This window comes from Lepisma saccharinum, chromosome 1 (assembly GCF_977018435.1).
Source record: "Lepisma saccharinum chromosome 1, izLepSacc3.1, whole genome shotgun sequence".
NCBI lineage: Eukaryota > Metazoa > Arthropoda > Insecta > Zygentoma > Lepismatidae > Lepisma > Lepisma saccharinum.
In genome coordinates, this window is record NC_139229.1 from 120,846,999 (window position 1) to 120,862,237 (window position 15,239).

The 15,239-nt window shown below is 35.1% G+C and overlaps 1 protein-coding gene across 1 annotated transcript in view; it reads left to right on the plus strand.

Moving 5' to 3' along the window:
- Positions 1-467: 467 nt before the first annotated feature.
- LOC146000437 (cytoplasmic aconitate hydratase-like) overlaps positions 468-15,239 on the plus strand; it is a 123,673-nt gene continuing 108,901 nt past the window's right edge. The window contains exons 1-6 of the mRNA XM_083138065.1: positions 468-572; positions 6,498-6,596; positions 9,221-9,387; positions 11,286-11,431; positions 13,146-13,215; positions 14,266-14,458. Coding sequence (XP_082994191.1) covers positions 566-572; positions 6,498-6,596; positions 9,221-9,387; positions 11,286-11,431; positions 13,146-13,215; positions 14,266-14,458 — 682 coding nt within the window. The 5' untranslated portion in view covers positions 468-565. The remainder of the gene's footprint in view (positions 573-6,497; positions 6,597-9,220; positions 9,388-11,285; positions 11,432-13,145; positions 13,216-14,265; positions 14,459-15,239) is intronic.

The following is a 15,239-nucleotide window of genomic DNA, read 5'->3' on the forward strand; positions in this document are numbered from 1 at the left end:
AGTTATATTTTCTAAAAAAAAAAGGAACTGTTACTTGTAACTAGTTACTTCCAAACACTGTGCGTAAGATAACACCGACCGAGAGCATGTATCCAGTCGTATGACATAGAGCGGGGCGGAAATGAGCTCAGCTCAATACGTTGTGCGATAAGTGACCCCGGCAGACCAGTTCGGTTATAATAGGGGTCTTCTTTGTCGCACAACAGTATTGCTACCTTGTGTTCTGACGTCTGACGAGGAGTGAGTATGAGGTTAGGTTAGGCCTGTTAAGTTAGGTACCAATAGCATAAATGCAATGAAAAATTATTATTTATGCTAAGTGAACTAAGCATAGCTAGCCTAATCTAACAACGTAGGCATTTAGCCTAAAATTAAAATCTTTCTTCCGTGACGTCAGAACACAAGTTTGCTCAAGTGTTGTGCGATAAGTAAGACCCTTCGGCGAATACGTAACTACAGCGAGCCGCTGTAACGTAACGAAAGTAGAGCAGAAGAGCGCCTGCTCGCACCTCGTCTCTTGCCTTGTGTGGCCGACTTCACGCACGTGATAATCTGGAGTTCAGCGATGGCGGGTGTGTATAATGTGCACATTCACGTTCATGTATATGATTATTTCTAACCTAGTTTTAAGTAGAGAAGATACATAATATCAACAAACACTACACCTTGGTTAGACATTATCGCTATACCGACACGGAAATACGATAATATGTTCATATTATGAACATGCACAGAATGTTTCTAAAAGTGGCTTTGGAAACGAATAAATTTAATTTCTGCCTTGTACAGAATTGTTTTTGAATGTATGTTAGGTGTTGCTGGTGCTTGCCTTGTCTGAAAAGCAAATTTACCTGCACTCCAGCTTTTGTGCATATGTCTACGGCAAAAAATAAAAGTGTAAAGATATTGTCCTACCCTTCATGCTGATAGCAAAAACTGAACTTCATATTGTGCTTACAAATCATAGTTTATCATACTTAAACATAGGTATGGGATTTTATTATACCTTTTGCCATGTACCACTGACTTTACCAGAAATTGGAGTTATACACCATGGAATGTGAGAGACAGAGGTTCATAACCTGCTCCGCCCCCTTGTATCAAATGCACATTTTCTGTTACACACCTGCATGGAATGAGAGGTTCATAATCTGATCCGCTCCCTTCCACCAAATGTGCATTTCTCTTGTAATGTAATGATCATACCACAAGTTTGTGAGGTAACAGTTCGTTATATCGGAGACACATTTCTTCATTTTTACAGAAGAAACTACGGTAAAACTTCGATAGCGTCCCAACACCTCTGACTCGTTTATTTCGTCATTTTTAACATTCGTACTTACCTATTCTGCATTGCGAAAGATTCTTCAAGGTGCTATTTTACTTTTTTCACGAAAAAAAAGTTCAATTTTTGACAAAGAGTAATTATTAAACCATTGACATTAGTCCCACAAACCATTGACGTTAGCCCCACAAACCATTGACGTTAGCCCCAAAAATTCACGAACCATCATGGGACGAGGTATGCTTACGAGGTTAGGTTAGACCTGTTAGGTTAGGTTCCATTAGCACTCATTTCGTTCAATTTAGCATATACGGACAACATCGGTTTTTCTCGATGAAAGAAAATAAATTTCTCCAAGCTTTCCAACGTTCGTGGAGATATTTTCTTTCATCATGGAATCTATTTGACCGGCAAGTCATACATTTTTCAAGAGAAATATCCGACACACAATAGGCATGCTTCCCATACGTGAACTGCATGCTCCGCACGTTCGATGACACAACCCACTGTCAGTGTTTCAAACTCCTTCTTCTTCTTTGTTTTTTTTTTACTATGCTTGCCTAACCCAACCAAACCTAACCTATCCTTATGGAAATGGTTCGTGGAGCTATCTGTGAATGGTTCGTGGGGCTATCCATCAGCTACCCGTGCATAATGTGTAATTCAGGTAGGTAGGTAAATAGTAGGTCTTTTTTGTTGAAACACTACCCACAACGTGAGTCAAGATTTGCTCGCCATATTGTGTGTTCCAGAAGAGAAGAAATGAATAAAAAAAATCACTCTCTATGTGAAAAATTGTTTGTTTTCATGTAGAAAGCATAATGGCACCTTGAACTATGTTCCGCAATACACAATTGGTAAGTACAGACCATGCGAAACACAAAATATCCAATTTAAATGTGTCTCCGATATAACGAACTATTACCCTTTGTGATCATACATAATTTTGGGTGTCAACAGTGTACACTTGTTTCTTATGGCACCACTTGTGGAGTAATACAGTGTATTATGTTCAGAGTACTTTATAACACTTGCAACTGGTTAAAACCATAAACAACGGTATACTGCATATTCTTTGTGGAGGAATGGTCAGTGTACCACATAATTGTGTTTCCCCCTCAATAAAAGACACTCCTCCAGTTTGACATTATCATGTTCTTGCAATACCCGTATAATAATTGACATAAAGTGGAATATATAAAGGGGTGCAAAAGTAGGTATACAGGTACAGAACGTACAAGTAAAAGTAAGCACAACAACATTAAGCCTTGTTTCCATGATATGAAGAACTCAATATGCTGATCAATGCAGAAATTTATTTTATTATAGAACATTAACAGTTTCATACATCGGAGACACATTTAAATCGGATATTTTGTCTTTCTCGTGGTTAGTACTTATCAATTATGTATTGCGGAACATAGTGGAAGGTGCCATTATGCTTTTTGGATGAAAACAAACACTTTTTCTGCTAAAATAAACCATTTTCCTTAATGCTACGGAAAGCACGTCATGATCGATATTGCTTGCTTTGCGAATGATAACGCTTCTTTTGTTTTAGAATTTCAATGTTTCCAACTCTATTGTGCATGAAAGTTGTAAAAAACCGGGGGTCACGTCTGGAAATTTTACATTTTGATGAACCATTGCTCGTTATGCCCAAAAACCATCCACGGGTAGCCCCACAAACCATTGACGTTAGCCCCAAAAACCATCTATGGGTAACCCCACGAACCATTCACTCGAGGTTAGGTTAGGTTCCATTAGCACTCATTTCAGCCCTAAATTCATCGAAAAACCATTTTCCTTTCTCGACAAAAAACTGCACGTTTCTCGAAAAAAAAATCACGCATTTGGAAACCCTGTTTCCACTAGCGAGATTGCATGACTTCCGATGCTAGAGCCATCTGCAGGCACATCTTGGAAAGAACGGCATGATGTTGTCGATTTTCACAAAATGCGCAATGTTATTACATGAAAAGTAATTATTTATTGTTCTGCTGCATTGTACGATGAAGTTTTAGGAAGAATATATATCGATGAAGGTTGTAAACCTTGGAGAAACTCATTTCCGTAAGTAGTTTCTTATGTAAAATTGAAGAAATGTGTCTCCGATGTATGAAAGTGTTACCTTATAGAACAAACTAAACGTAACGTTTCAACCTTCTAGCAAGGTCTTCTTCAGACTATGTACCAAGTACAAATGTAACAAGGTACAAGAAAAGGACGACATATATACACAAAATACTCCCCTCCAGACTATTAGAAAGTTGTTCTGGAACATTCTAGCAGGTGGCTTTCCCTTGTCAACTTTACTTTCACGTGAAAGTGAATGTGGTTGGACTCTTTATCTCACGCTCTATTTCCTTCATTCTTCTTCCTTCTTATCTCCTCTTTCTAACACCTTCCATTTTTATCATCAGTCCCCCTTTCCAGTTCATTGTGTCTTCTTCACCTTTCTTCTCTATTTCCTTGTTTTATAATAAAATAAATTTCTGCCTTGGTCAGCATATTGAGTTTTTTATAAGTAAGCAATAAAGGGTGAGCCAAAAGCAGGGTACTAATTGCCATCAAACTTGGAGCGTTGAATTTATGCATGCATTCAAGCATATTGAACATGTTATTACGTGTATTGTAAATGTAACTATTATATATAAATCATGTGTGTGCTTGTATGCATGTATTTGTTTTCCTGTATAAAATGGATTTAGTCTCACCCTGTATTTATTAAATATCACATATAAATGAGAAATAACAGCTATCCATTGCATATTCAAATTATTTGCCTTAAGCATTAACACGCTTCTGTACAATGTACAAGTAACAACTGTGTACCTACTTATGCACCTTCCCCAGTTTACTTTTAGCTCAACATTCATTTTGCAGAGGGTTCATGCCTTCGCCCCTTCACCCAAGACTGTTGTATGTAACATGTGTAGTTATGTTCCAAATTATACATGTCTTAAAAATGTTCTAATCCATCAAGAATAATGGCTGCATATTCACTTTGGATATATGTTCCACGAAAATCACACACTCTTTACTGTAAGGAAAAGGTCTTTCAAATTTTCCTGTACATTTGTGCAGGTTAATGATGTTTATGGTTAGGTCAAGGCTGACATACATTTGGAATAAGCCCTGTCCCAACTTTTTTCATGACTCCATTCAGGATGTTAAAAGTGTCCTATTTTTGTTAGCAAACACAGAGGCATCTTTTTTCGTTACATTAAATTAATTCCAATTCAAACATGATGGAAAGATTCATAACTAAATTTGCAGTTTGGTAGAAAAATATGAACCCCGTAATTGCTTTTGTTTATTTACTTAGGAATAACAAGTAAACTTTCTCTTATATTAACATTGAAAAAATTGTGATAAAAGTTATAGTAAAATCTATTTGAAAGTTTTATATTTCATCATGGAAGTATAGCTTGATGCAGTCTTAATTCAAAGTTTCATGATTTCTCAGTTAAGTGGAAAAGTCACAGATATTTGTCCTAATTTCATGTTTTGAAAATATGGTAGCCTTAGGTTAGAGTAGTGAAGGAACAAGTATACAGTATACAATTAATCTCTCATTACTTAATTTGTGCAGTACAATAAGATGATTTTTTTTTTCCACCATATTGAATCTGTTCCTCCATACCTTCACAAGAAAGTTGGGTAAATTTTTCATCTCCGAGAAACTTATTTCTTAAAATTTACAGGAGAAAGTACTTACCGAACTGACTTTTCGTAGACTTTTCAAAGGTCGTGTTTTTCCCCATTGTTTAATTTATTTGTATGTAAATCATGTATTTTTCAAGATTAATGTCTCTGCGATGCACGAAAGCTGTTGCGTCTATGTCCTTCTACAACGTGAACCAAATCTTGAATGCGTTTGATGACGTATAATTCGTGCAGTGTTTCTAACCATGCGGTTTTGTAACTGTGTAAACGTTGCAGAATTATCTTGAATTTTTCTGATGTTGAATAACAATTTTAACTATGTTTGCCTAACCTAACCTTGCCGTGCATGGTTCGTGGGGCTATTTATGAATGGTGTGTGGGGCTACATGCATGGTTCGTGGTGCTATTTATGACTGGTGTGTGGGGCTATCCGTGAATGTTTCGTGGGGTTTACGAACCTGGAAAAAAAAATACAAAATCAGTAAAACGAAAGTAGGTATTTTTTGATGAAGGTTGCAACACTGCATAACCACTGATCATCGGCAACGTTAGTCAAGATTTCTCCGCCATATTTCGTGTAATGCAAGTGAAAATTAACAAACACGAAGTACTCGATATGTCGAAAATTGAGATTATTTGCGTGAAAAAAAAAGCCAAACCCACCTTCACAAGTCCTCAGCAATGCAGAATATGTAAGTACCAATGTGAGAAATAAGAAAATAAACGAATTTGAGATGTTTCCCGAAGATTAAAACCGTAATGAAAGTTGAACCTTTTTCAGTCTTATCATAATGTTTTCTATTCTTTTAAGCTTATTATAGTTGTTTCTTCATTCAAAAACAACAATAATTTTCAACTTTCTTGTGAGGTTTGTGAGGTATTTGTCAGACTAGTGTTTTTTTTTTGTACACCCACATTCTGCAATCAATAAATCAACCCTAACCTACTTAATTGCTAGCTTAGTGTTGATGTGATTCTTCTGTCACTTCTGCACATGTTGCCACATGGCAAAAGAAAATACATATTCATGGTATTTATCTTATTTTTGTGTGTTTGATACTTTTACTTAGAATTTATATATTTTTTATTAATTAGGAGTGTTAGATTTAATGTAATGTAATTGTATGTTACGTCTAATACTCTTTGCATTTGGACTTTTCTTTCTTTTTGTGTGTAAGTAGGCCTATATGGAGCAATTTCACAACAACAGAAAATGGGTTGGTGTCAAATATCTCCATTTGCAATTCCTCTAGAAACAAATTTTACATCATAAACCATATATTTTTTTAAAAAAAAGTAATTTTCAAGGGGATCAACTTAGTCAATGGCTCTGCTCCCATGTATTTTTTTTATGTGATTGGGAAACCATTGCAATAAATATGCCTGGTGAAGCACGTTTAGTGTAACCTATGTTCTGAATCAGTCATATAAAGACTAATATTAAAACATTCAGAACATCTGCTTGGTCAGGTACCCCTGTAACATTATTGGAAAACGTAGATATTTGTATTTTGCAAAATAACATTTGTTTTCTATTTTTCAGGACCCAAGCCTAATGTATACACAAAATATCTTAAAACTCTAACTATAGATGGGAAAGAGTACAAGTACTTCGACTTGGCTAGTCTCGGAAATCAATATGGTATGTATGTATTGCTTGAAGTCATTAGATTTACATGCTGTGGCTTAATTCAGAGAATTTCCTGAAATGCTTAATTGAACCTGGATCACTAATGTGTTTTTATGGTACAGTCTCATTAAACATTCTTAAATATTCATTAATTCATGCACAGACAATTACAATAATCATTTCTTATCCCGTGAATGACAAAAATAGAGCTTCTCACCAACTGAGAGTACTAAGAAGTCAGCTGCCACGCATGCATAGAAGTGGATTACAATTCCAATGTATTCATCAGCATTGCAAAATTCATTAAGAACATAATATATTTTTCAATTCTGTCCCCCTTCCCCCCTCCCTTTTGCACATACATTTTGGTAGAAAGTGAAATGCAAATTTTTAATACTTAACTTTTTATTAATACATAAGGAAAGCAGAATAATTGAGTTTCATGAAGACCATAGGTGCTTTTTTCAACTTGGGTAATATTTTAGTAGTTTTATCATTTAGTCCACTCAACATTAGACTTAGTGAGTAGATAAGTTGTTCACAAGCACTATACTGACATGAAGGTTTGCCAGGATGGACTAATTAATGTCCCAGTTACATTACTAGGGTGCTGATTTTTGCCTATTTGCCTTTTTTATTCCCTTGTAGTAAAACATTGGCTTTAATGTTTAAGTTCATTTCATGATGTTTCTAGTCCAAAAACAATTTTTTATTGTGCCTATAAATGCCTATTTTGGGAGTTAGTGCCTATTTTACATAATCATGTCTAGAAATGCCTATTCTGCATTTTTTGCGTACTTCAGCTTTTTTTATGTATCTTTGGCTTTCTCTACATTGAAGAAGGTAAGCCTTTGTTGATGTTGAGCTGACTGAAATCTGGTATTCGCCAGATTTAAGGATCTCAAGGGATGTCTGGTCTTTAGAAATACCAAATATCGCTTAATCAGGGTAAGCAAACTGGACCTGTTGGTGACTCATACTTGGACAAAACTATTCCAACCCACCCCTTCTTTTTTTCCACCTGAAAGTTTGTAGGAGTGAATCAGAACTCATTTGCTTTTGTTGTGTGTGTGAATGGAAGTAGATTGTTATCTGTGGAGATATCGTGTTCATGTGTTTAAAAATGCCAAAGCACAAGACAGCCAGATGTGTATTAATTAAAAAATTGATTGCTGTGGAAGCTTGTTTTAGCACCGACTGAAAATTTGTTTTTTATTACTTAGTGTCACTTTCTTGCACTTTTGGCTAACCATGACTGTGATGATCAATGGAGGTGATTCGGTTCCAAAATGGAAGGGGGAGGGGACAAGAAAAGTTTACTTTCCCTCGGTAAATAAGGTTCAGGATAGTGAGGGTGCAAAAGTGGCAAAATGCTCCCCCTAATCACCACCACTGGTGATGATACGATGAAATTTACACTCATGAAATTGAACACTCACAGAGAACACCCATGCCAGGATTTGAATCCAGAACCCCTGGGGTCGTAGCCATGCTGTGCTAATCACTCTGCCACGGAGGTCGGCAGCGCTGATAGAAAAGTAATTTTCTGTCTACCTTGTGTTAAATTATTTAACAAGTAATTATGTTATCCTACATGTACATATATAGTTCAAATAATGGCCTCTCAGATGCTGAAGTTTCAGCAGAATGCGTAACACAAGTTCATTTCTTCAGAGAAATTTTAATTGGAATATGCTTTATTTTTTATTTCGTGTTAAAAGGATGCAAATCGTTTTCTTCATTACTTGCAAACAATTGGGTACACAATTGGGGTATTTGTTTAAATTGGCACAATCGTTAGCACAAGCTTTCTTCAATTGACGATTCCCCGCAAATGTGAATTTTGATCAAAATAGTAGAGTGCGAGTAGTTAGTGCATTTTTATGTATAAACTGTAATGCTCATACAGTAAAACCAGTGGCGTGCCCAGTATTTGTAGGGTTACATACATCCCCCCATTTTACCATCTTTTCCTGCATTTGATGTTACTTTTTTTTTAGGAATACTGGGCCAAAGGGGTGTTATGACCATATTACATTTTGGGGTGCCTATTTTAATGTCTTCTTATTTTATAATGCCGTTTTAAGTGCCTATTTTCATCATTTTTGGTACCTTTTTACCTGCCTATTTCAGAGGTTTTTGGTACCTATAAATCCGCTCCCTATACATTACATTAAAATATATCTGATGGTAGGTAAATATAATATTAAGTAAAAACAATAGTATGCTTACTTTAATAAAATTGCGTACAGTAATAATTCTTAAGTATAAAAAATATAGCTTTTGCACTAATTTATTATGAACCTGTTTGCATAAGACTATATTTCTAATTGATATTTATTTTACGTTACAGTAATGCACACATTCTTTTGCATATTGTATTAATCACTGAATTGGAATAGCAGGAATCTCCAAAACATTAATACAAATTATAAGGTTACACAGCAAAGTTTTGTTTCATTTCTTGAACCTAACATTCTTGCAAAACAAGATTACAATTCCTGGCTGAAAAACTATGGCAATAGATAATTTTGTACAAATATCTTGTGCAATACTATAATACTATCCAATGAATCCTTTAATGATGGAATGCATTAAAACAAGAGTTACTGATGTGTACTTTTCTTTCTCTTCAGAGAAACTCCCATATTCAATTCGAGTCCTACTTGAATCTGCAGTTCGCAACTGTGACAACTTCCAAGTCATGGAAGATGATGTTAAAAACATTCTTGACTGGGAGAAAAATCAGCTGTCTGAATCCGGAGTGGACGTTAACTTCAGGCCGGCCAGGGTAATTTTACAGGTGAGGGAAACTTTTTTTTTCCCTTCTTTTCTCTCTCGCTCTCTCTTTCTTACCTAGAGAGAGAGAGAGAGAGAGAGACTTGTCCTGTTTCTTCTCTCTCTCACTCTTTCTGACAAAAGGGATGAAGAAAAGCAGATGAGGAAAGGAAAGAGGAGACAGAGAAACTCTCTTTCTCCCTCTCATTTTCACACGAGGCTTAAAGGGGTGTTGTGCTTGAGAATAAATACCTTATGATTAGTTGTTAAAAGCATTCAGACATACTTTCCCACCAGTGGACATGAAATAGATTGTAGCAGCAGTTCATATCCAAGAAAACAGTAGAGGAATGGCAGCTAGCAAACAAATTTGCACGTAGGACTATGCAGAAGGCAAAAATCATTCTTCGGAAAAGATGCAGCAAGTAACCAAACCTGATGAAGTATGCTAACAGACATAAATTTAAATTGAACCATGTTAAATATCCATGTGTACCATGAATAGTTTGTACTGAAACAATCTGAACTTGAGCCAATAATTGCAAGTATGTTGTCTCACACATGGTGTTCTTGTGCCTACATGTGTCCCAATTAGCCTGTGTATAAATGGATGTAAAAAAGAATTCAAGCAAACGAGGCATTAATGAGTAAAAATAGCTTGGGTTTTTAAGGACAAGTGAAATTTAGACCCCCTCAGAAATTGCCACATTATAATGCACCCCAGAATAGACTTATGTAGTTGAGGATTTTTTTTCCAAATATAGAAATATGTTGATGGGGAAAACTCGTGACTGCAGAATAGTACATGAGATGTACTATGTAGAAATTTCAGTGAAATATCAAGTGTAACATGAGCTGGTTCAGCAGCTCAGTTGGTATGCCAGGATCCAGGTATGAGTTCTGGTATTTCTAAAGAATAGTTTTTGTTTTTAAAGTCATTATAAACCTTCTATTATTTTGTTAACATAAAAATAACACAATATTCTGCCCACATTTTGAAATTACATTTGTTAATTTTTTGGACATTTAAATTTGGGATAAGAGATTCTGAACACCATATTAAATATGCTTGTTTATTTTATACCTAGAAATCGAGGCTCTATTGATAACTGATGTTCTATTAAACTAATATAAAAATGCATGTTGCATGTGACTGCAGTGGGTTTTACACTAGAAAATATAAGCAAATTAGCAGAATATGGCATTACAAGTTCTGCGGAAAAATTGGGTAGGCAAAATGGCAGATAACCCCATGTTTTTCTGTTGGCTGATACATCTGCTCCATCCTAGTACACTCTAGTTTGCTACTATCGGTGTTCCTGTGTGTGTAAAAAAAAAGATTGTGTCATGTAACTGAAGCCAGTGCTCCTTCATTGTAAATAATTGCAGGGTTGTCTGGATATCTAGAATTAGTACTTGCAGTGTCAGGAAATTTGTTGTAGCAAAGTGGAAACCCAGCAATAGTTAATGCTTTTTATGATGTGCCTGGATTTTCGTAACTCAAAGTAACAAAAGAAAGACATGTCTATTAAATGTAAAGTGCTCCCCTGTGCTTTGCACCATGCCATGAAGGCGTATAGGGGGTGTGAAGTTAGGGCCCCACAGCTTCTGGATCACGGCCGAAGGTGGGGCTGATATGCATGTCTATAAGCAGGTTATAATGTTTTAAGGATATTTTTTCAAACTGCTTAATAATAATTATAGTCAGCTTTTATCAGGTGTGATTCTTCTTTACAATACGTAAGGTTCTTGTTGATATCTGAAATTTTGATTTTTTCATGTATTAGTTGTACGAGTTTTAGCATTTTATATTGATTTTGAAATTGAATGTGTCATCGTGACTTTTCCTGTCCCAAGAACACCATGTTTACCTGTCAGCATGTGCCATATGTAAGGTCACCTGTTTCTTAATTTTACTTGTAGGACTTCACAGGGGTGCCTGCTGTTGTAGACTTTGCAGCCATGAGAGATGCAATAAAAGATTTGGGTGGAGACCCTGAAAAAATAAACCCCATATGTCCATCAGATCTTGTGATAGATCATTCTGTTCAGGTGGACTTCTTCAAGGCGTAAGTACTTGCATTCTATTGCTTAAACGTTAAATTTGACATAATATTCACACTTTTCTTTCAAGTACATTTTTAAGGCATAACTTTGGAATGATTTATAAAAACAAAATTGTTACATGGTATTATGTATTTATGCACTATTATTCATTAAACAAAAACAAGTTCCAGTATGGTTCTTGTCTGTTTATCCGTAGTCTTCCTCAGGTAATTATTTGTAAGGCATGTGTTTGATTTACAATAGAAATGGGACTGGTTAAAAGAAATTGAATGTATGCTGCTTTTGAAACTTAAAAAAAAAAAAACATGTGGCGGAAGTGCAAAAAAATGTTTGTCTACTTGCATTGCATTGTTATGGTCAATGACATGTGCTATTAAAGATTTATGGTAGTTTTTGTATACTTAGAAACAGTCTATATACATGGGTTGGAACTTTAATAGTGGCAACTATTTATTTACAAGTGATATAAAATAGGTACACATTTCAAATTTTTGCTGTCCCTTGATGTAGTCAGCAATGTTGAGTACAACCTGTTGCCAACAATGTTGAAGGCAACCTGTATCAGCACCTGTAGAGTTAATAGTGCGAATGGAGCTGTCTACTGCCTGCAGTATCTCTGGAATAGTTCTGTAAGGCAATGCTGATTCCCCATAAGCCTCTTGCAGACCTTGATGATACTGTCATGCTGAACGATCTCTGGCACATTCAATCTTCATGCAACTCCATAGTTCTGGTTTCTAAAACATGGTGAGAACACAACAACATTACATTAGACCGCCAGCTAACACAAAGTCCTGTTCTTGTGCACATGACGTGGGTAAGGAGGGTCCATTTGTCGTGAGGTAAGTTTGGTATGTATGACGTGTGGTATAAGTGACTTTTTTTTGTTAAATGGCGTCTCCACAACAGTGTTGCCACTTAAAGTTCCAGCCCATGTATTAACATTATTACAAACTATGTTCAACGCTGGGAAATTATGTACTCTTAATAGTTAGATTGGTGCCAGTCCTTGTTTGATCTATTCATACTGCTCAAAACATTTTTCACTTTTATAACTAAGATACATTACTGATCGGGGAATGTAGTATAGTAGGTTACTGATCTATTTTTGTGCAGATTTTCAACTCTGTAAAACCCATTTCCAGGTTCACCTTTGAAGATAAATTGTATTCATTGCTATGAGTATTATCTTGAATATATCCAATACATTTTTTGGTGCATATATTTCATTTTTATTACAATACTGTAGTTGTTACCTGCCTTAACGGTATAGTAGATTTAGCACAGTTCAAGATTGTATAATTTATTCACTTCAAAATATTTTTTTTCTTCCAAGACTGGTTAGATTTTATAGTTTTAGATTTGAAATTTTAATCTTGTTTCATTTTGTCCAATTTGGAAAAAAAATAGAGGTTTGGAAGGTAATTAATATTGCATAATAAGTTTTACAAAATATATTTTATGAAATGATTTAACTTTATATGGGCCATGGTGGGGCAAGTGTATAAAATATATAACATATATGCACGAACCATTATGAGTAGTTCCAAACTCCTCTCTTCTACAGTATTTTTTTGAGGTTTACTGTTTAATAATGTGTAATTTATTTGGTATTATAACTCTCTCTCTCTTTTTCCTAAAATGAGATGTGATTGTTACAAATGTATTTTGTGATTGCAGCTTAATGCTAAAGAACCATCATATTTCTGTACACAGGTCTGATGCTCTTCAGAAAAATCAAGAAATTGAGTTTGAACGTAACAAAGAAAGGTTTATGTTCCTGAAGGTAAGTTGTTTATTTTATAATGGTGGTATCTTGCCCAAAAATGAGGCACCTGAGTTAGTAATGTGTTAATGTATGTATATTGATTACTAGGGAAGGGATTTTTAGGTACATCACCTTTCCAAAAATATAGGTGTTTCTCATACTGATCATTTGAAATATATATTTTAGGACATGAAATGAAGTCAAATGAATACTTTCTTGTACCTTTTCGTGAAATTAGCACATTTATTCCCTTTTTACCCCCTCCTTGATGCTTCATCACCTTTTTCCTTCCTTTTCTTTCATGTTTTGTTAAAAAATTGGGCAGAAAAATAAATTATTTTCACTCTTCTTGAGCAGGTGCATAAAATCCCATAGTCTCGTTTTTGTAGAGCAGAACGAAAGCTATAAAATGGTATTGCAGCCCCAATAGTTCCCAAGATAATGTAGCAAAACCCGCGAGAGGAAACACAAACTTCAACAAAACCTATTCAGCAGAACCACAGTTCTCTATGTGGTCCACATGCATTAGGTACAGAAGGCACAGAAAAATAGAGCATAGAATAAAAGTATTTTATCAGCACCTTTTTGAAAACATTTTCAGAACCTTTTTTTTGTTCCCCCCTTTACCGACCATAATTTTGCACCTTAAAATCTATTGATTACAAGAAAGCATATGTTTTAGTATTGTGGTAAACTAGATCTATCACATATTGTAGAAACAAATGAAGGAAAGCATAACAAAGTTGATTTATGTTTAAAATATTTAATGAGTGACAGGGGTGCATTTCCTTAAGGAAATAACCAGTTGTGACAACTTTTTTCAAAATTATTATTATTAAATTTTTCTGTTGAACTGTTATCTAAATCTTTCCTTTATGAAACTAATTGACTTTTTAGTACTTTAGTAGCATGAACTACATTTTTGTCTGTATTCACATTCATAGTAAAAGAAAAATTAAAGTTTTATTACCTAGAATTTAAAAAAATTATTAAAATAAAGTTTTATTGTTTTTCAATCTGCTGTGGATGTGAGGTTGCATTAGGAATTACATGTTTCCTTCTTTGCAGTGGGGTGCCAAAGCATTTCGCAACATGCTCATTGTCCCACCTGGATCTGGTATCATACATCAAGTCAACTTGGAATATCTGGCAAGAGTTGTCTTTTGTGAAAATGGATTGCTGTATCCTGACTCCCTTGTAGGAACAGATTCCCACACAACAATGATAAATGGACTCGGAGTGTTAGGATGGGGTGTAGGAGGTGAGCAAGATTAAAAACTGAATCATGGTGGATAACAAAGAAAATGAAGCTGTAGTTGTAATTAGTGTTTTTTTGGATAAAAGGTTCTGGCACTCTTCACGAGTTACTTTGCAATGGGAACAAAGAATGTTGATTCATAGTTAATCATAATGGCTAATGAAAAATATTGTGATATATGGTGGTGTGCTCATACATATTTAATATTTTTATTTATAATATTCTTTTACACTTGCATTAATCTCACCTGGAAGTCTTACCTTGTACATAAAACTTTTATCTCGTAGTTTTGCATCTTCTTCCGTGATGTAATTAAACCACTCAAATGTAAACTTTATTTCTCCCAGCACTGCAAATTATTAAAGTCACTGATAAGTTTATTTCTATGTTTCACATCAACAATGTTGAAACACTGCAGGTTACAATTACAGGAATCTCCGATCTCATGCATCTGAGCCCTAAGTTTCTTGTTAGCGTCCTTTATCCTCCCAAAATTCTTTCTCTTGTTACTACGTTGTGTAGATACACATGGTCCTTCGTCACATTCACTCATCCTATGAATCAGATTCTGCACAAAATATTACTCACACACGAAGCAACAGTGTAAAAAAAAAAACAAGAAATTCAAGTTTAAACACTTACGATGGGGCAATCCATTGAAGAACAATCTCTGTAGTTTATAATGCTTCACCGCCTCGTCAGTTCTGAAATGGCGAATGCAATTGAGTCATGCGCACATTTAATGTTGGCTGGGCATCAAAAGAAAGCACAGTTTAACAATGGA